General features: G+C 38.1%; 2 protein-coding genes across 6 annotated transcripts; one reads left to right on the plus strand and one right to left on the minus strand.

The window, feature by feature from the left end:
- The first annotated feature begins 1,306 nt into the window (after positions 1-1,306).
- LOC129888728 (probable glycosyltransferase At5g03795) lies at positions 1,307-7,203 on the plus strand. Of its 5 annotated transcripts, none has more exons than XM_055963715.1 (6): positions 1,307-1,429; positions 2,376-2,581; positions 3,004-3,537; positions 3,628-3,758; positions 4,699-5,047; positions 5,711-7,203. In XM_055963715.1, exons 3-6 carry the CDS (start codon positions 3,109-3,111, stop codon positions 6,398-6,400), a joined length of 1,599 nt encoding a protein of 532 aa, XP_055819690.1. In that variant the 5' UTR covers positions 1,307-1,429; positions 2,376-2,581; positions 3,004-3,108; the 3' UTR covers positions 6,401-7,203. The 5 variants fall into 5 exon arrangements, with proteins under 5 accessions (XP_055819690.1, XP_055819688.1, XP_055819686.1 ...); XM_055963716.1 differs by lacking the exons at positions 1,307-1,429; positions 2,376-2,581 and adding an exon at positions 1,725-1,945 and having other exon boundaries at positions 3,004-3,088; positions 3,254-3,537; XM_055963713.1 differs by lacking the exon at positions 2,376-2,581.
- Positions 7,204-19,150: 11,947 nt separating this feature from the next.
- On the minus strand, positions 19,151-20,272 carry LOC129889726 (probable disease resistance protein At4g27220). The gene has a single exon (XM_055965135.1). It carries the CDS (start codon positions 20,270-20,272, stop codon positions 19,151-19,153), a length of 1,122 nt encoding a protein of 373 aa, XP_055821110.1.
- Positions 20,273-21,543: the final 1,271 nt, after the last annotated feature.

Here is a 21,543-nt window from a genome sequence, read left to right on the forward strand (position 1 = left end):
AAGTGAATTTATATACTCATTAGATGAATGATAATTTATAGTTACATAATAAAGGTATAGTATATTTATAGTTACAATTAAAAAGGGGATGCACTCAACAAATCAAGTTGAGGTATGAAAGTCGTTTATCTTATCACCTCTTTTTATTATGTTATTTTCTTCTTGATCACTTGACTTTGATGGAAAATCAATTTTATCAAAAGAAAGACACGACACTAATATGGGTGAGTGATGATGTGATGTCTATATCACCAAATGTCAGTGTTATACAAAATTAAAGGTCCATTTTAAACAACCAACCTTAATAGAAAAGAGATATAAAAAAAAGAAAAAAAGAAAAGAGATGTAATTGATCTACATAGAAAACATGAGTGTGCTTGTAATTATGGATGACAAGTCAAACCGAACCGACGAATCAAGTTAAATTGATAAAAAAAAAACTAACTTGTGGTTTGGTTTGACGTTGAAAAAATAAACCGATCATTGCTGGTTTGATTTGGTATTAATAGAAAAAAAAGTCAAATCAAATCCCAACCAAACCGACATAATACATATAATATTTTATTTTTTATACATAAAAATATTTATTATAATATGCTTTATAAGTATTTTTTAAATTGGTTTATAACTTTCAAGGTTTACATATATTATTTCATATTTGGGTTTGTAATATGACTAAAAATTGACATATTTATGTCTTTTTGTGAGTTTTTGATATATTTTTCAAAGATAATGTCTTGAAGATGCCATTGTATATCTTATTTTATTTGTTTTAGTGTCTTTGAGATATCATTCAGCAATATAATTATACGATCAACGGAATAACTTTCAGTTAAGAACTTCAAGTGTGGTATTAAATCACACAATCAAGAAAACAACATCTTCAATTTGATTTCTTTTTCAATCACGACATAATTGTAAAAAAATCGACTAAACTGAAGCCGAAAAAATCAACTTTAGGTTGGTTTGATTTGATTTATAAGTTTAATAAATCGATATAATTGATTTGGTTATTTTTAATGAAAAATCAAACCAAATCGATCTATATACACACCTGTCTATAACAATGAATTTTCTTTATAGTAAAAGTCAAAAAGACATCTAATTTTTTTTAAAAAATTTATATTTAAATTATCACTAAATGTTTATCGACTTATTCACTCAAGTATAAAAACTTAAAATACCAAATACTTTAATGTGTTTTTAACTTTTTTTTAAAATAATATAATAAAAAAGTCCAAGTTGACAACTGGTACTAACCACCAAACAAGCAATCATGGAAGGAAAAAAAAGGTCACCTTTCCTTTTCTTTTTCCCTTCCCTTTCTTTTCTTTACAATTTCTTCTTTCCAAATTCATTTTCCCATCAATTTCCTCCTTATACATTCCAGCGTTTATTTGCATCCTACATATTAGGAAAAAAAAAGGAGGTATGTAATAGTACTTTTTATCTTGCAATTTATGTGACAGAGTTCGAATTATCAAACATTTTAATTTTGATTGTAAATTTGGCCATGAAATCTTTATGTTTGAATCTTGAAATACCAAAGGTGATATATATAGAGTTTTAATTACCCTTTGTTTGATAATTTCAAATTCCAGTAATTTTATCTTATTTTTGTATGAATGTTGATGAACCAATCTGCTATTATTGCTTGCTTCAGATTCTTGGATTCAGAAATCACTATAAAGATTTGATTTTTGATTTTGTAGAGCAAACCCCATTTCAATTCTTGGGATTTACCTTCTTTTTTTAACTTAAAGAGAGGATCTTTGTAAGATTTTAGAAGTTTGTAGCATTAGTTTGGCACAATTTTTGTACTTAAGAAGCTGGAGGTAGCATTAGTGTGGTCAAAATTTTGTCTTTTTATTTTATCTTTTAACTCTTATTGTAAGGTCTGCTTATGCTCTACACTTTTCGGAATGCACTTGTGGGATTACACTGGGTACGTGACGTTGTTGTTACCTCTTATTTGATTATATATGCAAGGAGTTTTATTTTTTCTCTCGTGATAATTTGGTAGAAAGTTTTAAGGCACAATCATGGGTCCCTAGTTTTTTTTGTTTGAAAATATGCCAGTAGAATCCGCCTATAGTTTCATGTCCTTCAATTTCTATTAGTGACTATTGTCTCTTGTACTCGACTATCACACTATCTTATTGTAGTTGTTGTTCCTTTTTTATTTTCATCTTTTGCTTTGTCATGCTTTCTATATTATTTGCTTTGTTATGCTTTTTCTTGAGCTAAGGTCTATCAAAAACAACTTTTCTATCTCCCAAGGTAGGGGTAAAGTTTGCGTATACTCTACCTTTTCTAGATTTCACTTGTGGGATTACACTGGTTATGTTGTTGTTCTTGTTGTTGTTGTTTGGCAGTGGAATATACATAGAAGACATAATACTTCAATGAATATTCAAACTTGGCCTCAACTGACAAGTAACCACTCCAACTTTGAGAGTGCTTCCTTCCTTGTGGTCCGGCCCTTTCCCGGACCCTGAGCATAGCGGGAGCTTTAGTGCACTGGGTTGCCCTTTTGTCAGATTGTTTTAAATGATTTGGTTTCTTACGGCGTTCTTATATAGTAAGTACAAATACATAGAGTGCAAACTTCTTAATTATTGGATGATTAGTTCCTGTCTCTGTGAACAAAACCTGAGTAGAATTGGTTCTCAACAATTATTACTCTTATTCTTATGATTTACCTTGTCTGGCTGCCTTTAAAAGTTACTATTTTATTGGTAATCAGTGATAAAGGGGAGTTCAACCCAATTAATCGGTTTTATAACAGAGAGAAATAACTGTGAACTGACAGATATCTACATTAATAATGTATTCATATATGTCCTTTGCACTTGGATGTTTAGCTGAAATTAGTTTTTATTTCTGCCTTGTAAATTGTCGGTTTCCTAGAGTATAGCCTTTATTCGTGGATGAGTGTATAATACTTCACCTTCTTACGTAAAGTACCTAATGTTTTGTTTAAACTTAAAATTTCGTGCACAGATCTCCCTGTTTCAGCCTTGGAGCATATTGGAGGTATGGGATGGACTTCGTAGGCTGCCTAAGAGACTGAAATGGATATGCAAAAGTATCTCTTTTTTTAGCAACATGATGAAGATTAGGAAATTGTTGCGGAAAATAATTGCTTTTCTGTTGTTCAGAATTGACTGGAAGAAGCTGTTTTTCATTGGTGCTATTTTGACAGTATTTAGGGTAATGTTTCAAATTTCTACACTTCCTTATCCTCTTACAGAATGGATTCTCTTTCCACCATCGGAGATTTCATCTTCCCGAAATTTGAATCATGAAAAGAACTTAAGGGAACTTCCAGTGAGTCCGGATAACCGGTATAGTCATAGTCAGCATGCCCCCGTAGTTGTTTCACTCAATTCTACAGGCGGACTGAGTCAAAGAATGCAAGTTCTGCAAAGACAAGAGCAAGTTTCGAGACAGTGGAAACGTAGGAAGCATGTGAATGCAGTAGATAAAGTTATTTTCCCCTCTTCACCTGTTAGAAACGTGTCCAACCATATGCTGGTAAGTTTTTCGTTGTGCTTATATTCCTTAGGAATATTACTGAATTCGTTTGCGTTCTTACTATTTTTTTTCACTGCATTAATATTCCAGAGATACATAGCATCTTTGCCTCCAGATGAGGCACTTGCATATGCCAAACGAGAGATTGAGAATGCCCCACTAGTTACGGATGATCAGGACTTGTATACTCCTCTATTCAGGAATGTATCCGTCTTTAAGAGGTAGGTATTTGATTTATATATGCTTAGATAGCTTATTTTTCAGACGATTTATATTGATATCCTCTGACGAAGAATCTTATTTATAAACCAAGAAATCGGAAACTTTCATGAAATGCAACCAGTAGGTAATGGCAGAAGCGAGAAGATCGGCCCCCAAGGCTTTGGTCTAGTGGTAAGAACGCAATCGGTGATGTGTGAGTGTGAGTTAGGCGCACAATGGGTTCGATCTTGTATTTAAGTGGAGAAGGGTAGAAAGATGGGCTCATATCCATAATTCACTGAGTTTTGAACCTTGCGCCATTTCTCCTGGGGGATTTCTTGGTTATAAGAAAACAGAAGGTAGAAGATCGGTCAAAGTAGTCAATTGAACACATCCCACTAGTATATAATCGCTTGGGGCAAGTCTTCTGATATACTGTAACTTAGAGTTGCTTTTATTTTATTCTTTGGATAAGAGATCGAGAGCGATACAAATGTTTGTTAGCATCACTGTGTTTTTGGTGCTGGATATTGTCTAGTAATAATGATTGGGCCTTGAGTAAATACACCGGCACTGATTTGTGCGCAGAGAAGAAATTTTTGGCTGTTTTGAGGTTGACGTTGGAATTTACCAGTAGGCTTTTGGAATGAAATGCTTCTTTTGATATCTAATTTCTAGTGTTTTTAAGTCTGTTCCATAAAGCCTTTAGAATATAGTGTACACAAACTTTATCCCTACGTAACGGTATTGAGGGTGTTTCTGATAGACTAGATTATGCTTAGATTATTCCGATTAATATATTTTTTATGACTAGGTTTTATTTCGCTGAACAACCATTGACTATTGCCATACCCCACTTGTGGGAACAACCATTGGCTATTGAAGCTACGCATATCTTTGTCATCTGTTTGTGTTTCAAAATCAGCTTTTTCTTTAAACACAATTAGGTTGACATTCCAGGAGCTATGAGTTGATGGAGCTTATACTCAAAGTTTACATCTACAAAGAAGGGAAAAGGCCGATTTTTCATCAACCTTATCTTAGAGGAATTTATTCATCCGAGGGATGGTTCATGAAGCTAATGGAGGATAGTCGCCAGTTTGTGACTAGGGATCCACAAAAGGCTCACCTGTTCTATCTGCCATATAGCGCACGTCAGTTACAAAGGGCACGATATGTGCCGAACTCACATAATCTTAAGCCGTTGTCAGTGTTCCTGCAGAACTACGTGAACATGCTAGCTGCAAAGTATCCTTTCTGGAACCGCACACGTGGTTCAGATCACTTTCTTGTTGCTTGCCATGATTGGGTATGCATGTGTATCAATATTGTTTGCTAAATTAGTTATTTCTTTCATGAGCATTCTTCTTTGGACCTAAACTTTTAAATTTTCTTTTTACGCCTGGGGAGTTGGACTTACTTTAATACAAGAAAAGAGTTGATTGATCTAGTGGTAAGAGTACAACATGTGATGTGTAGATTAGACGATGTCAAGGAATCAAACCTTGTCAAAGACAAAAACCTGGTATTTAAGTGGAGAATGATAGAGAGCGGATCTATTATCCAACGAGTTTCGGACCGTGCACTAATGACCTTCCGGGTGGGTGGGGGGTTGGTTATAAAAGAAGAGTTCTTTTCCCGCACAAGAAATTGCTCTCACCTTCCCAATTTATGTGACATTCCTTCCTTCTATATTTACAAACAATTTAACTTTAAAATTCTCATTTTACCCTTAGTGAGATGATTTATAGCCACACAAATATCTTTAGCTTGTTTTAGACCACAAGTTTCAAAAGTCCTTTTTTATTTCTTATACTTCGTGAGCCACATAAAATGGAAAGGAGGGAGTATATAGTACAAATAAGAAAACCTTTTTTGCAATTATTATGTTTTGAACTCTTTTCTGGTTGTGCGTTTTCGATTGACGAATATTTTACGTCTTCTTACTATATGTTTTAACAAATTCTTACAGGGACCTTATATTCTAAAGGATCATGAGGAACTGAGTAGAAACACTATAAAAGCTCTCTGCAATGCAGATATATCTGAAGGAATATTTGTTGCTGGGAAGGATGTTTCCCTTCCTGAGACCACTATAAGGAATCCCAGGCGGCCTCTTAGAAACCTCGGTGGAAAGAGAGTGTCGCAACGCCCGATTCTTGCCTTTTTCGCTGGAAATATGCACGGTCCGGTACGTCCCAAACTCCTCAAATATTGGAGGGACAAAGATGAATCCATAAGAATTTACGCTCTTCTACCCCATAGAGTCTCAAAAGTTATGTCTTATCCCGAACACATGAAATCAAGCAAGTACTGCCTTTGTCCGATGGGTTATGAAGTGAACAGCCCAAGGATCGTTGAGGCAATATATTATGAGTGTGTTCCGGTTATCATCGCAGATAATTTCGTCCTTCCGTTTAGTGAAGTACTTAACTGGACTGATTTTTCTGTGGTTGTTTCTGAGAAAGATATTCCTAGGCTAAAAGAGATTTTATTAAGTATACCTCTGAGACGTTACCAGGCCATGCAAAATAATGTCAAGATGTTACAGAAGCATTTTATTTGGAACTCAACACCGACTAGATATGATCTGTTCCATATGATTTTACATTCAATTTGGGTTAGCAGGCTCAACCAACTTCAAGTATCGCAGATATCATAATTCCTCGAGTTCTAGTTGTTCCAACCTGACGGTCTGTATGACCTTAAGAGCTTATCTATTTGGATGTTGATATGCAAAACTTTTCAAGAGCTGCAGCCGGTCCATTTCTCTTAACTTGTGCACTTGGAATGATCTCATCGAATGCTTCTGCCACTTTGCTAGAAAAACAAAACTAGCTGGCTGTAGAAGGATGCCATTCTATAAAGGAATTTAGTCAGAGAGAGTACCTCCATTCCATGAATCGATGACACAATTTCTGATGGCAGAAACTGCTTTTGTACTTCGACAGAAAGAGTTGCCTGCAGAAGACTAACTCGAAAAGAACGGCGGAGAAGAATGAGGGAGAGATAATGGAACATTTTCCACATTCGACAACACTCCTTTGTCTTGGATGTTATGTCTTCACAGATGAGTTGTGATTGAGAGTTAAACTGAGCTTTGACAGTTGATACTGAGGTACATGCTAACTTTCTGTATGTGACCAGAGGCGATAACATAGAGCTGGAGAATGAGTCTGATCTTAGTTTTATGGATGCATTAATTTTCTCTCTTTGCTTATGTATGCATAGTTCGAGTCAAAAACAGTGGGTTCAGTTGAGCTCATTCATGTATCATGTATATCAACAGAACTGTATAGAATACTACATATAGGTCATGCAATGTGCCTTAGATAACATTGAATACACTTGCATTTCAGAGAGAAGATTTCTGATTTTCTAATATACTGGGAAAAAAAGTATTATTTTTGCCTTTTTGTATTAACTACAGATTGGTTTCATACAAGAATATTTTTTGTTGTGTCACTTCACGAATATATTACATAGATATATATTTTAATTTGGTCTCAACTGATAACTAAACATTCCAACTTTGAGGATGCATATCTAGAAACCTCATCTCGTCTCCATTGTGTCAGTTGAACACTTCCTAACTTATAAAATTATCATCTAGATCACATCTACAAAATTATGTGACACGTCAGCGTTGAGTGTCTAGGTGATACAGTAGGCACGAGTTGATGTGTTATAACACTGTTATTCTACAGGTGGGGTATAGGGAAGATAGAGTGACACATATTTTGCTCCTAAAACAGAACATGAAGCAGAAATGTTTGTGCTACTTGCAAATTTAACTACTACTACATGCATTATTACTTTTCTACGCAGCAACAATGATTTCTCTTTTTGGTAGATTTACAGAGGCGTGAATCTCCTTTGGCTTCTTCGTGTATTTATTTCTTTATATTTTGAGTCTCCTTAATGAAAAATCATAACTCTGCCAATTCTCCAATTGACTTAAGTTCCAAAAAGTTTTTCTTCCCTAAATGGAACTATAGCTCATCATTATGGAAAATCAAGTTCATGTACTAAATTTTGAATGTACAATTTAAGAATGTTTTAACACCAGAAGCAATACTAGTTTATTACAAATTAACAAGATGATCACACAACACAATCGAAACAAGAAATTACTCAGTGTATAGTCGAGAAATCAAATATCATTACCAGAATGAAAAAATTTCAAACAATTAGGAACAATTAATTATTAGCAGAAAAAGAAAGACTTAAAAGACATCTGAGTGGAAAACAAGAAATTTACTCAGTATTATGATGATGAACATTAACTTGAAGCTTTAAGACGTCTCCGGGTAAGGAATAGTTCTTCTAGTCCACTCCTGAATGAGGCAACAACGAGTCAAGCTCAACACACTTGATAATATTTGAACGATAAACCACTGTTGATTTTGGTCGGAGATGCATATATATCTGATTGTGTGTTTGGTATGACGGAAAGTATTTTACAGAAAATAAGTCAATTTCTAGTATTATGAATTTCCACTTCATCATTTAAGCTCATTTCATATACTCATCATACTGGTGGTAAACTAACTAATCAATGACAACTATGCCTCAATCCAAGGAGTTGAGGTTGGCTATATGAATTTTCAGTATAAATAATCAAGTATAGTGTACCACTGACAGTTTAAAAGTTAATAGGCACTTCACCTGGTATGCAGTGGGAGTAGCTTCATCTTCGATCCTGTAGTATCCTGGTAGGAAATAATGCTCTAGATTAGTCTTGTAGTTTTCATCATCCCATTCCAATTGGCACCACCATTTTGATTGTCCTCTTATTAGTTTGATGTTGTTGGAGGTTTGAATAGAGAGAGGCAACTTCCTTATTCCATTGCACCTTATCACCACGAGTTCCTCCACGTGTTCCGACGTATTCTGATGTGGTTCATCTAGAGCTGTTAATTCAGGTAAGTATTCCAAGAATAACTCCCGAACTCTTGGAATTTCTGAGTTGACAAGTGTTGTTGTAAAAAAATCTCTACCAGCAGATCACAAGAGAATTTTAATATTTCCAGGTGATCCGGTACAGAACAAACTCCAGTACCAATGTTAAAAAGATATTTTAAGTTATGACAATTGGACACGTAGAATTTGTAAAAATTTAGAAAATATTAGAGACAGAAGATGACCAAAATCAGAAACACTCATTAAATTATCTATCATGCAGAGGTTGAGATATTCCAGATTTGGCAAAGGGTCAATCTGTCTACTTCCTTCTTCCGCTAACGCTGGTTTGAAATCACAATAACATCCACTAATGTATAGTGATTTTAATCTATTAAAACTCTTGTTCGCAATTGTAACACCCCGGATTTTTTTTCCGCCAAAGCATGAGCCGTTCTTCTTGTGCGTGTAGGATAGAACTCGATGACTTGTAATTTCATATATGAGTTAGGATCAATTCCTAAATATTTGAAGTGTATTAGATGTGTTTTAGGATCATAAGGGATTCCTAAAACCAAGCCAAGTCCAAAGAATTCGTCTCGGCTAAGTTTCCGAATGAGTTCGTATAAGGGTCAATTTCCAACAACCATATATCTCTGAATATAACGAACTGGGTGGCCCATGACCTATCAAATTAAAGGTCTTGGAGTCTTCTTTCCAACTCCACCAAGATTGCATTTTTTTGAGTTCGGAGTCAAAAGTTATGACCATTTTACGATGGACTATCACTGCAGGAATTTCAGGCCTGGGCTATCACTGCAGGAATTTTAGGCCTGGCGCTCCAGTGGCGCCCGACGCCACTATAGCGCCAGAAAATAGCCTCAGTAGTTTGGCCCTTGGCGCGACGCGCCACTAAAGCACTTGCAGGGTTTTTAAGCCCATTAGGCTTGGCGCTGCAGTGGCGTTTGACTCCGAACTCGGAAAAATGCAATCTTGGTGGAGTTGGAAAGAAAACTCAAAGACCTTTAATTTGATAGATCATGGACCACTCAACTCATTATATTTTAGGAGATATGGCCGTTTAAAGTTGACCCTTATACGGACTCATCCGGAAACTTAGCCAAGAGGAATTGTTTGGACTTGACTTGGTTTTAGGGATCCCTTATGACTCTAAATCACATCTAATACACTTTAAATACTTAGGAATTGATCCTAAATCATATATGAAATTTGAAACCTTCGAGTTCAAGCCTATACACATAAGAAGAATGGTCCAAATTTTAGCGTAGAAATTTTGAGGTGTCACAATATCTCCCTCTTGGGATCATTCGTCCTCGAATGATGAGTAAACCAAGGATGTACTCGAGGTACAAATAACAATCAAGACTCAATCATTCAACCAATCAAATGCTCAAAATAATTTACTAGTCAAACTCAAGAATGGACATATCAATTCAAATCAGGAAAATGGACATTACCTCAAACATTCTCATCGATAGGCACGAATAGATGCGGATATTTAGCTTTCATATCTTCCTCAGCTTCCCATGTGGCTTCCTCAACAAATTGATTCCTCCACAAGACTTTGACCGAGGCAACCTCCTTGGTCCTCAATTTGCGAACCTGACGATCAAGAATTTGGACCGAAACCTCTTCATAGGACAAGCTATCCTTAACTCCAATACTATCAATGGGGACTACCAATGAAGGATCGCCCAAGCACTTCTTCAACATCGAGATGTGAAATACCGGATGAATAGCGGCTAGCTCAGAAGGTAACTCCAACTCATAAGCGACACTCCCAATCCTCCTCACAATCTGGTAAGGACCAATGTATCGAGGACTAAGCTTCCCCTTCCTTCCAAACCTCATGACGCCCTTCATGGGTGATACTTTCAAGTACACCCAATCATCCACCTCAAACTCTAAGTCTCTCCTCCTCACATCGGTGTAAGATTTTTGGCGGCTTTGGGCTGTCTTTAGCCTATCTTGAATAACTCTCACTTTCTCCATAGCTTGGTGAACAAAATCAGGCCCAATCAACTCAACTTCACCAACTTCAAACCACCCAATTGGTGATCTACACCTCCTCCCATACAAAGCTTCATAGGGAGCCATTTGAATGCTTGCATGATAACTATTATTGTATGCAAACTCTATGAGAGGTAAGTGATCATCCCAATTTCCTTTGAAGTCAAGTACACATGCCCTCAACATATCTTCCAATGTCTGGATGGTGCGCTCCGCTTGGCCATCTGTCTGGGGATGAAAGGCTGTACTAAGATTCACCTTTGAACTCAGTCCCTTCTGAAAGGATCTCCAAAATTGGGAAGTGAATTGAGCTCCTCTGTCTGAGATGATAGACAAGGGGACCCCATGCAATCTGACGATCTCCTGAATATATAATTTTGCATAATCTTCTGTGGTGTCAGTAGTCTTAGCTGCCAAGAAGTGAGCTGATTTCGTCATTCTATCCACAATCACCCAAATCGAATCATGTTGTTTTCGGAACCTCGGCAAACCTGTAATAAAGTCCATATTGATCATCTCCCACTTCCATTCCAGAATTTCTATATTTTGAGCTAACCCACATGGCCTTTGATGCTCAACTTTAACCTATTGGCAATTCGGGCACTTGGAAACAAATTCCGCGATATCTCTCTTCATTCCACTCCACCAATAAACTTCCCTCAAGTCATGATACATCTTTGTAGAGCCAGGATGAATAGAGTATCTGGAACTATGCGCTTCGGCCATAATCCTTTCTCGAACATCATCAACATATGGGACACACAATCTATTTTGGTACCTCAACACACCATCTCCCCCTTTGGTAAAAACCATCACCTTTTGTTTGTGAACAACTTCCTTCAACTGGAGAAGAACGGGATCTTGGTCTTGCTTCTCTTTTACCTCTGCTACGAGTGAGGATGCAGACCCATCCTGAACATTAACTTCGCCTTGATTATTCTCTTCAAGCCGAACTCCCAATCGAGCTAGTCTATGCACCTCTTTAGCCAATTCTTTCCTTCCCTTCTCTATATGGGCAGTGCTACCCATAGACAACCTGCTAAGAGCATCAGCAACAACATTAGCTTTACCTGGATGGTAGAAAATGCTCATATCATAATCCTTGAGTAGCTCGAGCCATCTTCTTTGCCTCAGATTGAGTTCTTTCTGGCTGAAGACGTATTGCAAACTCTTATGATCGGTGAACACATCAACATGCACTCCATACAAGTAGTGACGCCAAATTTTAAGAGCAAATACCACAGCTGTCAGTTCAAGGTCATGAGTTGGGTAATTCCTCTCATAAATCTTAAGCTGTCTCGAAGCATAGGCTATCACCTTTACCCTCTGCATCAACACACATCCCAAACCAACTCTATACGCATCACAATAGATCACAAAATCCTCTGTTCCATTGGGCAAAGTTAGAACAGGAGCAGTGGTCAGTTTGGTCTTCAATTTCTGGAAACTCTCCTCGCAAGCATCGGACCATTGGAACTTAGCCTTCTTTTGGGTCAGCTTGGTCAATGATGATGATATGGATGAGAATCCCTCTACAAACCTTCGATAATAGCCAGCCAAACCCAAGAAGCTTCTTATATCTGCTGGGGATGTGGGTCTGGGCCAATTTTTCACTGCCTCAATCTTCTGAGTATCAACCTGAATACCATCTCCAGATATAATGTGGCCTAAAAAAGCCACCGATGCAAGCCAAAATTCACACTTGAAGAATTTTGCATGCAATACCTGTTCTTTTAGAGTTTGCAAGACGACTCTAAGATGATAGGCGTGCTCCTCCTCATTCTTGGGGTAAACCAAAATATCATCAATGAATACAATCACAAACATATCAAGATATGGTTTAAATACTCGATTCATGAGATCCATAAAAGCTGCAGGGGCATTGGTCAACCCAAAAGACATAACCAAGAATTCTTTCGCACGAATAGGATAGGAGCACCCCATGGTGAGACACTCGGTCTAATGAATCCTTTGTCTAACAAATCCTTTAACTGTTCTTTCAACTCTTTCAACTCAGCCGAAGCCATTCTATATGGAGGGATGGAGATAGGCTGAGTATCAGGTAGAACATCAATCCCAAAGTCGATCTCCCTATTAGGAGGGACTCCGGGCAGATCTTCAGGAAAGACTTCAGGGAACTCGTTAACAATCAGGACCGACTCAAGGGATGGAGACTCGACATTGTCATCTTTCACTCGAACAATATGATAAATACACCCTTTCGATATTAACTTTCTAGCCCTAAGGTAGGAAATAAACTTACCCTTAGGCACGACAAGACTCCCCTTCCACTCTATGACAACCTCATTCGGGAATTTAAACTTGACAATCTGAGTCCTACAATCAATAGAGGCATAACAGACATAAAGCCAGTCCATGCCAAGGATCACATCAAAATCAACCATGTCCAACTCAACTAAGTCAGCCAAGGTATCCCTGTGATGAATTGACACAGTGCAATCTCTATAGACTCTCTCAGCTAAGACAGAATCACCGACAGGAGTAGCTACACTGAAAGGCTCAAGAAGATATTCAGGAATTTTATTAAATTTACTAGCCACGTAAGGAGTCACAAAAGATAGTGTGGCACCCGGATCCATCAAAACATAACAGTCAAGAGAAAAGACTCGAATCATACCCGTCACGACGTTTGGGGAGTTCTCCTGATCTTGGCGACTACCCATGGCATATAGACGGTTTGTACCTCCACTCGTACCTGAAGTGGTACCCCTCGGGTTACCTCTAGCTGATGGTGCGGTGGTAGAATACTGGGCTCTGTTTCCCCATGTTGGACACTCCTTCTGAAAATGGTCCACCTGGCCGCATTTATAACACCCAGCCCTTCCCGCTCTATATTCTCCCAAGTGGAGCTTACCGCATGGTGGTTTTCCCTTCGAACTTTGACCCACGCTAGCCTGGGATTGAGAACCCTGGGATCTGAAATTCTGGTGACTCTGTCCCTGCCGATCATACCTGTTATGCAGCATAGGTGCACTTGCGGTGGACGAGGCATAGTTGGAAGACCTCTTCTGGAAAAAGGACCTGTTGCCCTTGTTCTACCTCTGTTCATTCTCATGCCCAGCTGATTTTGCCTTCTTGCTCAGATGCTCCTCCTTGTCTTTCCTCTTCTCATCCTCCACTTGTTGAGCATACACCATTAATCTGGAAATATCCATGTCAGAGATCAACAATGCCGCTTTGCACTCCTTCTTCACATGTCTTCCCAATCCGGAGGCAAATTTTCTCATCTTCGACCTCATATCTGGGATCATCTCTGGAGCATATCTGGACAGCAGGATGAACTTTAGGCTATACTCCTTAACGGTCATACCTTCTTGTTTCAAATTCACAAACTCTTCCACTTTCGCTTCCCTCAATTCCTTAGGAAAGAAGTGGTCAAGAAAGGCTCCCTCAAACTCATCCCAAATAGCAGGCTCAGCATCCTCACCTCTACTTTATTCCCACTGGTTATACCAGATATTTGCCACATCCTTGAGCTGATAAGACACCAACTCAACTCCCTCGATCTCTGTAGCGTGCATCGCTTTCAGAATCTTTCACGTCTCATTAATAAAATTCTGAGGGTCTTCATCAACCTTAGAACCCGTGAATACCGGCGGATTCATCCTCAGAAAGTCTCTAATCCTCATGGCAGCAGACGACTCTTGAGAACTAGAGCTAAGAGTTGGCGAACTCTGGTTACCATTGCGGGCAACCACTAATTGAGTGAGCATAGCAATCGCTCCTCAAAATTCTGCCTCCGAAGTTGGTGCAGGTTGAGTAACAGGCATTTGAGGTGCCTCAATATATCTTGTAGGTTGGACCCTAGTCCTTGGAGGGGCGTTTCTGTCTGTGGTACCTCTGTGCGGATGGAGTTCCTTTGACTTGCGGTATGTTTTGGAGGCATTGTCTGCAACGTATAAACGCACGAATTAGAAAAAAATCTTTATAGAGTTTAACTCTATCGCACGAATCCAGAGTATGAAAGAAGGGAAACAATTCTTAATGTCTTATAGCCTCCTGATTATAAGTGTGGTGCACAACACACCCATTAACAAGACTCTACTAGACACGGCTTCATAGACTCCCTAGGACTCTTGAACTTGGCTCTGATACCATGTTTGTCACGCCCCGGGAGGGTACCCTAGATGTGACCGGCACTCGAAAGCTATTTCTGGCCTTCAAGCCAACCACCTGGTCCATTCACACTTTCATTCATTCACATTCTATCAGTGGAAGACTCAAATCAAAAGAATACTATTCATAAATAAGGCCAAAGGCCAAACGCATCTCCAATCAACAACTAGAAACATGAAACTAGTCAAAACGAACAATTCAACATTTCCACACTCTGGTCTATGAAGCCTCTATCAACAATCCAAGAGGTGCCAATGACAAGTCCATGGCTACCAAAAATCAAAATAAGAGAAACATATCAAAGCCATAAAAATAATCTCGACATCCTCCGGAAACAAGGAGGACTCGCCAACTAGCTGAAAGTGAGTAGATCTTCAACAGTGCGCCGGTTGATGATCTCTAGTACCTGTCTCTGCATCATGAAATGATGCAGGCCAAATGGCGTCAGTACGTGGAATGTACGAGTATGTAAAATGGCCGAATGAACAACATCAAGAAAGAATCAAACCAATTCGGAACCTCAACTCAGGAAGAAGAACAACTCAATCAGGTGTCCTAAGTCTAAACAAGAATATGGTTTAGGCGAGACCAATCACATACAACTCAACCCAATCCGACTCAGAGTACTATCAAGACCTATATGGGAGTTTCTCTTATCCGACAACCATCACTTATGAGCCAGTGATAGTACAACAAGCCGACGTTGTTGCCACGTCCATTCATACTTTTCCAGGGTATGAATGAATCAACCAATCATGGATCCAATCCAACCAAGCCCTATTATGTCAAGACAATAATTTTGGGGAAGCATCCGACTTTAACGGTTCAATCCCCTCCTACGTTTGGCGACGTAGTTATTGGATTCGAGTTATTACTTACTCTTACCCAATTCGGTGCTCGATACTCCTCCCAAGACTCAATGCTCATAAAACTCCATCCAATCAACTCAATCAAATCATATCAACAAGTCTCATTTGGAACCTTGTCAAATCATCAATTCTATCACAATCTAACCTCTCCCAATCACACTATCCGATCAATCCCAATCATATCTTTCAAAAGTAGTTTAAATATGCATTTATAACAACATACAATCCTATACAATCATCCCTCTATTCATCTAACAAATCTTTTGGGACTCATCAAAACTCCAAGATTTCTAAATCAACAATTCAAGATGAGCAACATATTTAAGAAAGTTAACATATTTAACATAGTTAAGAAAATCAACAAAATATGTTTAACCTCTCATCTCAATCAACTCATACCAACATGTAGCACATAACTTTCTTGACTCCACAACATCAACATAATAAAAATTAGGTTAATAGATGAAAAAGACCTAGTTGGACATAAATATATCAATAAACTCCATTCTTATGAACAATCAATCTCAAAGAAGATGTAGGGCACATGGGTGGACTCAGCCCATGCTTTGAGTAGCCTTACATACCTTAGAGTAGATGTTGAAGAAACCTTGATGTTAGGTCTTTTTTTTTTTTTTTTTTTTGGGAACAGACCCTACACGAGGCTCCCACCTCTCGTGCACAGTCAGGGGTTGAGCATCACCCCCAAGCCTTAACATAAAATTAAAACAGAAAAATACAAAGAGGGGGACATAAAGCCTTACCTCCGATCCTATGTTGGTACATAAGTCGGCTAACCTACTAAGGTCGGCTAACTCATCCCCGATACAAAAAAGGGCTAACTATAACTAGAAAGCAGTAAACCTATGAGAGGACTCCTCCTGATACAAATCGACTAAGAAAGCATAAATGAGGGAGACTCTCCCCTTCCATGAGAATACAAGAAAGTAACTTACACTAGTCCTATTCAATTATGCTACGACTTAGGCATAGCTACATTGAGAACAAGTATACGAACCTTCTATCTCGCATGGGTTGAGGAAATTCTTTTCATCTTTGCCCTTTTTAGTCATATCGTACCAAGTAGGTCCAAGGAGTTATGTAGCAACAACAATAACAGCTAAGGGGGGTGAAATGATAGGAAATAAATGGAGCCATAGCAGCTAGCTTTCTTGGGGTTATAGTTAAGGAAGCTGAGGGACAGAGTATGTGTAACATGCATTTTGTATGTGGTGCAGCCCTGACTTGAACAGCTGGTTGTGTGGTTCCAGTGTTGTCGACTGATCAGGGATGTACCTGCGATGTTAGGTCTTCAATGGGGAACTTGAATCCTTGAGTTTTTTTTTTGAAAAGATTTCTTGTTGGAGATGAATTGAGAGAGAAGAGGATGGGGTTTAGGGTTCTTTGTTGGGGCAAAAGACTGAAAATATCATTCCAAAATGTGACCAAGTTATATATATAGGTGTTAGGAAATTTTCCCAAAATGCCCCTCCGAAATCTGGAAATCAGGACAAGTTCGCTTCAGGTCCGCGACGCGGACCTTTCTGGTCGACAAAATGAACTCTGGAAAAAAATCGTCAAAGTTCGCTTTAGGTCCGCGACACGGACCTGTCACGGACCCCTCTGTTCAACCAAGCATAACTTTTGACTCCAAACTCGGAAAAATGCAATCTTGGTGGCGTTGGAAAGAAGACTCAAAGACATTTAATTTGATAGATCATGGACCACTCAAATCATTATATTTTAGGAGATATAGCCATTTGAAGTTGACCCTTATACGGACTCATCCGGAAACTTATCCAAGAGGAATTCTTTGGACTTGGCTTGGTTTTAGGGATCCCTTATGACTTAAATCATATCTAATACACTTTAAATACTTAGTAATTGATCCTAAATCATATATAAAATTTGAAACCTTCGAGTTCAAGCCTATACACAAAAGAAGAATGGTCCGAATCTTAGCGTAGAAATTTTGAGGTGTCACACCATGATTGGTTGATCCGTTCATGCCCTGGCAAGGTATGGATGGATGTGGAAACGACGTGGCTTGTTGTGCATCACCTATTTATAGGTGGTGGGATTGTTGTCGGTTAGAGAAACTCCCAATTGAGTGGATTGTGCTTGATATGATTGGTTTGATTGAGATTGTATCTGATTGAGTTGATTTGTAAATTATTGCTAAATTCTAATTTGCATATCTATTGAATTGAGTCCTTTGACTTTATTGTTGAGTTGATTGTATATGATTGGATTGGATTAGACGATATGTGATTGGATTGGATTAGACGATATGTGATTGGATTGGATTAGATGATATGTGATTGGATTGGATTAGATGATATGTGATTGGATTGGATTAGATGATATGTGATTGGATTGGATTAAATGGTATATGATTGGATTGGATTAGATTGTATATGATTTGATTGAACTGTATTGTACATGATTGGATTTGATTGGATGGTATATGATTGGTCTCTGTCTAAACTGTATTCTTATTTTAGACTTATGACTCCTTGATTGAGTATCTCTTATCTTTATGACTTGAGATATTTGAACCGGTATTGTTTCATTCTGCCATATTACATACTCGTACATTCCACGTACTGACGTCCATTTGGACCTGCATCATTTCATGATGCAGAGATAGGTTTAAGAGATCATCAGTAGGCGCACCGTTGAGGATCTGTTCACACTCAGCTTATTGGTGAGTCCTCCCCTACATTCAGAGGATACCACTTAAGTTATTCTTGCATCGAGTTAGTCATTTCATTCTGATTTGAGGTAGCCATGAACCTGTCATTGGCACCAATTAGATAGTGGTGATAGAGGCTTCATAGACTAGATAGTGATGGGTCGATTGAGTATTTTATTGAATTATTCTTGTCAAACTATTTAACGACATAGATTGGAGTTCGATTTGTTGGCCCATGGCCCTTACTATTTGAGTTTGATTGATGATTTGAGTTGCTCACTAAATTATTTCTTTATTTTAAACTTTCCGCTGATTGATTGATATGAATGGATGTGTGATTGGATCAAGTGGTTCGCTTGGGGACCAGCAATGGTCTTCGAGTGCCGGCCACGTCTAGGGTACCATCCCGGAGCGTGACAACAATCATCTTCCTGAGACCCTTGCAATATTCCAAGTAAAAATCTGAAGCAAACTGTAACATGCCTGACAACTCTCCCTTACTGAAATTTTCACATTGATGGACACATATCATCCTTGCTGACTTGTTGAATTTTACTCGCATTGGATAATCCCCAACTTCAATGCGAAATTGTTTCAATCTAGTCATCCAGGTGTGGTCTCTATTGAGAATTGATGAGCTATCTAATTTAATAAAAAGAGAAGTCCAATTGTGCAGAGATGATATCTCATCAAAACAAGTTGGTCCAAGAAGAAAATTCCTAGATAACTGTTGGCCATCCAGAATATTTATCATTTCAATGCTTGACAGTTTGAAAAGAATTCATTTGCTGATGTTCTTTAAATCAGTTCCTGGCAGAATTAATAACCTTAGATCTGTCAACTCGTCTATTCCTTGTGGCACACAATGTAACCTTGTATTAGCACAATCGAGCAAGAGCAAATTATGAAGATCACCGATAGGTGGTAACTCTCTCAACGAATGACAATTTTGTAATATTAGAGCACGTAGTTGACATAAACAATTGATGGAAGAAGGCAGTGCTCTAATACCAGTACCACTCAGGTTCAGAACTCGTAGGGATGGAAATGCAAAAAAAAATTTATGGGTAATTTCCCAAAGGCGATCATTATTTTGCAGCTGTAAAGTTGTTGTCTGCGGGCATTTGGTGAAGTTATCAGGTGGACGTTCAATTTTGTTGCTTACGAAAGATATTCTCTTGAGAGAAGCAGATGTTTTAATATGTGATGTCTCAGTTAACCCAATTCCAGCTTGAATAAAAGAATTGTGTTCATCCCCAAAGGAATTAGATATCCATATAGCAACATCACGAACCACGTCATGCATCTTCAAAAAATACATCTTATGAGCTTCTAGCAAGCAGGCATCTTTTAGACTCTCAATCATTGTGATTCCCCTGTTGTAGGCTTCTTCATATGTGCCATGTTCACCAAGGAACCCCTCTGCCCACAAGCAACGTATGAGCTCATCTGTTGAAATACCCCCCAGATATAAGGAGCAATGCAAGAAGCAACTTTGAATGTCACCTCTCTTTTTGTTCACATGTTTGCTTCTTTTCTCTGAGGATAATTCAATATCCGGATATTCTAAAGAATCAAAACTCCACTTAATGACCTTGTAAACCTTATCTTTTATGTCTTTGTTATGAGGTTCTGACATTCTAAGTGATTTTAGAGCATCTTTCCAGAGCTCGACCCTTGTCTTCTCTCTCATAGATGTTCCAATAACAGTAATTGCCAAAGGTAAACCACCACACTCTCTTGCAATTTCCTTTGCCAATGGTTGAATATGCTCCAGATTCGCATCATCTCCCACATTTTTGACAAACAGTTGCCAAGATTCATCCTCCTCCAGTGTGGTAACATTCAGTTCGGTGTCTGTTCTCGTTTTCATTTTCCTACAAACCTCCAAAGAACGAGACATATCGAAAATTGAACTCGAAATCTGATTATTTTTGGATGAAAACATTCTCCAAGCAATAAGGAATCTAATGGTGAAATCTGTTTCAAAATGGAGTTAAAACGAGTTGAAAATCATTAGAAAATCAAATTTACATTGTTCTTGAAAAACCAAAATGCCCAATTTGAAATCCACAATTTGAAGTTAAACGAAATTACTCAATGGAAATTAAGGGAAAGTATTAGAAATACATTACCCAACAGTTTTGACGTGAAAAATCTCAAAGAAAAATCGCCTAAACCGAACTTGGAATGTTAAAAATAGTGAAAATACCTTAAACATCATCTAAACCCCTTTCTGATGTCGCTAAAGCAACGTGGTGTCGCTAAAGCGGACCATCGCTTTTGCAATCCGAGGCTCGCTTAAGCAAACCCCGCTTAAATGGCCTGCCTCGCTAAATAGACGAGGGTGTCGCTTAAGCGGGCGTCGCTAAAGCGATCGCTACTAAAGTGACCCACCCTCGCTAAAGCGATCGCACCAGAGATCAGCAACTCAAATTCTCTAAGTCTCAAAACTTCTGAAACAACCCTCGAGATTCATTCGGAATTCCATATACACAAATCATATATGAAATTCTACTAAATTCGACGTTCCAGACTCAATGGAATCGTTGGAATTCGAATTCGAGACCTCTTTGACCCAAAATTCGATAAGTAACAACTAAACTCAAATACCCAAAATACTCTCGGAACCTCTAAAAATTATAACGAAGTCATTTTTAGCGTTAAAATCACCTCTTGAAACCATTGGAACTGTCAGAAATCCAACCTGAGCACCCGAACCACAAATGTTGACTAAAGTCAAACTTAGATCAAACTTTAACTCAATTTCCAACTTCAAACCTAAATTCCACGTTTTAACTCCAAATCTGATCCAAGACTCGAAATTCCAAATGACTCCGAAACTCAAAATTTGACAAATTAAGCCTTTAAAACCTATTTCTCAAGCAAAACCTCAACTTTTCACAAAATTTTCAAAAACTAACTTTCAAACCCAAACAAAAGTGACTCGGAGAAACTAACGAGAGGGGTAAAACGATAATTTATCGAAAATGCCAAAAATGACCTTTAGGGTCATTACATATAACCACAAGAAAAAAAGTACATTCACCATATAATTTCACATTTCCATCACAATATAGGTGTATAAGGCAAAATTAATAGACAAAAAGCAATGTGGTAGTACAAGAACCACTTACACATATCTTATTAAGAAAGTCTTTAACAAATGGTACT

The sequence above is a fragment of the Solanum dulcamara genome, chromosome 5 (genome assembly GCF_947179165.1).
Source record: "Solanum dulcamara chromosome 5, daSolDulc1.2, whole genome shotgun sequence".
Taxonomy (NCBI): domain Eukaryota; kingdom Viridiplantae; phylum Streptophyta; class Magnoliopsida; order Solanales; family Solanaceae; genus Solanum; species Solanum dulcamara.

What these genes read in the sequence shown, in the direction of transcription:
- LOC129888728 (XM_055963711.1), top strand. Translation starts at nt 1,904, where the DNA reads ATGCTCTACACTTTTCGGAATGCACTTGTGGGATTACACTGG. An exon ending in CACTTGTGGGATTACACTGG is followed by an intron (nt 1,946 to 3,003) that starts GTACGTGACGTT and finishes TTTCGTGCACAG; the next exon opens with ATCTCCCTGTTTCAGCCTTG. An exon ending in AATGTATCCGTCTTTAAGAG is followed by an intron (nt 3,759 to 4,698) that starts GTAGGTATTTGA and finishes TTGACATTCCAG; the next exon opens with GAGCTATGAGTTGATGGAGC.
- LOC129889726 (XM_055965135.1), bottom strand. Translation starts at nt 20,272, where the DNA reads ATGTCTCGTTCTTTGGAGGTTTGTAGGAAAATGAAAACGAGAACAGAC.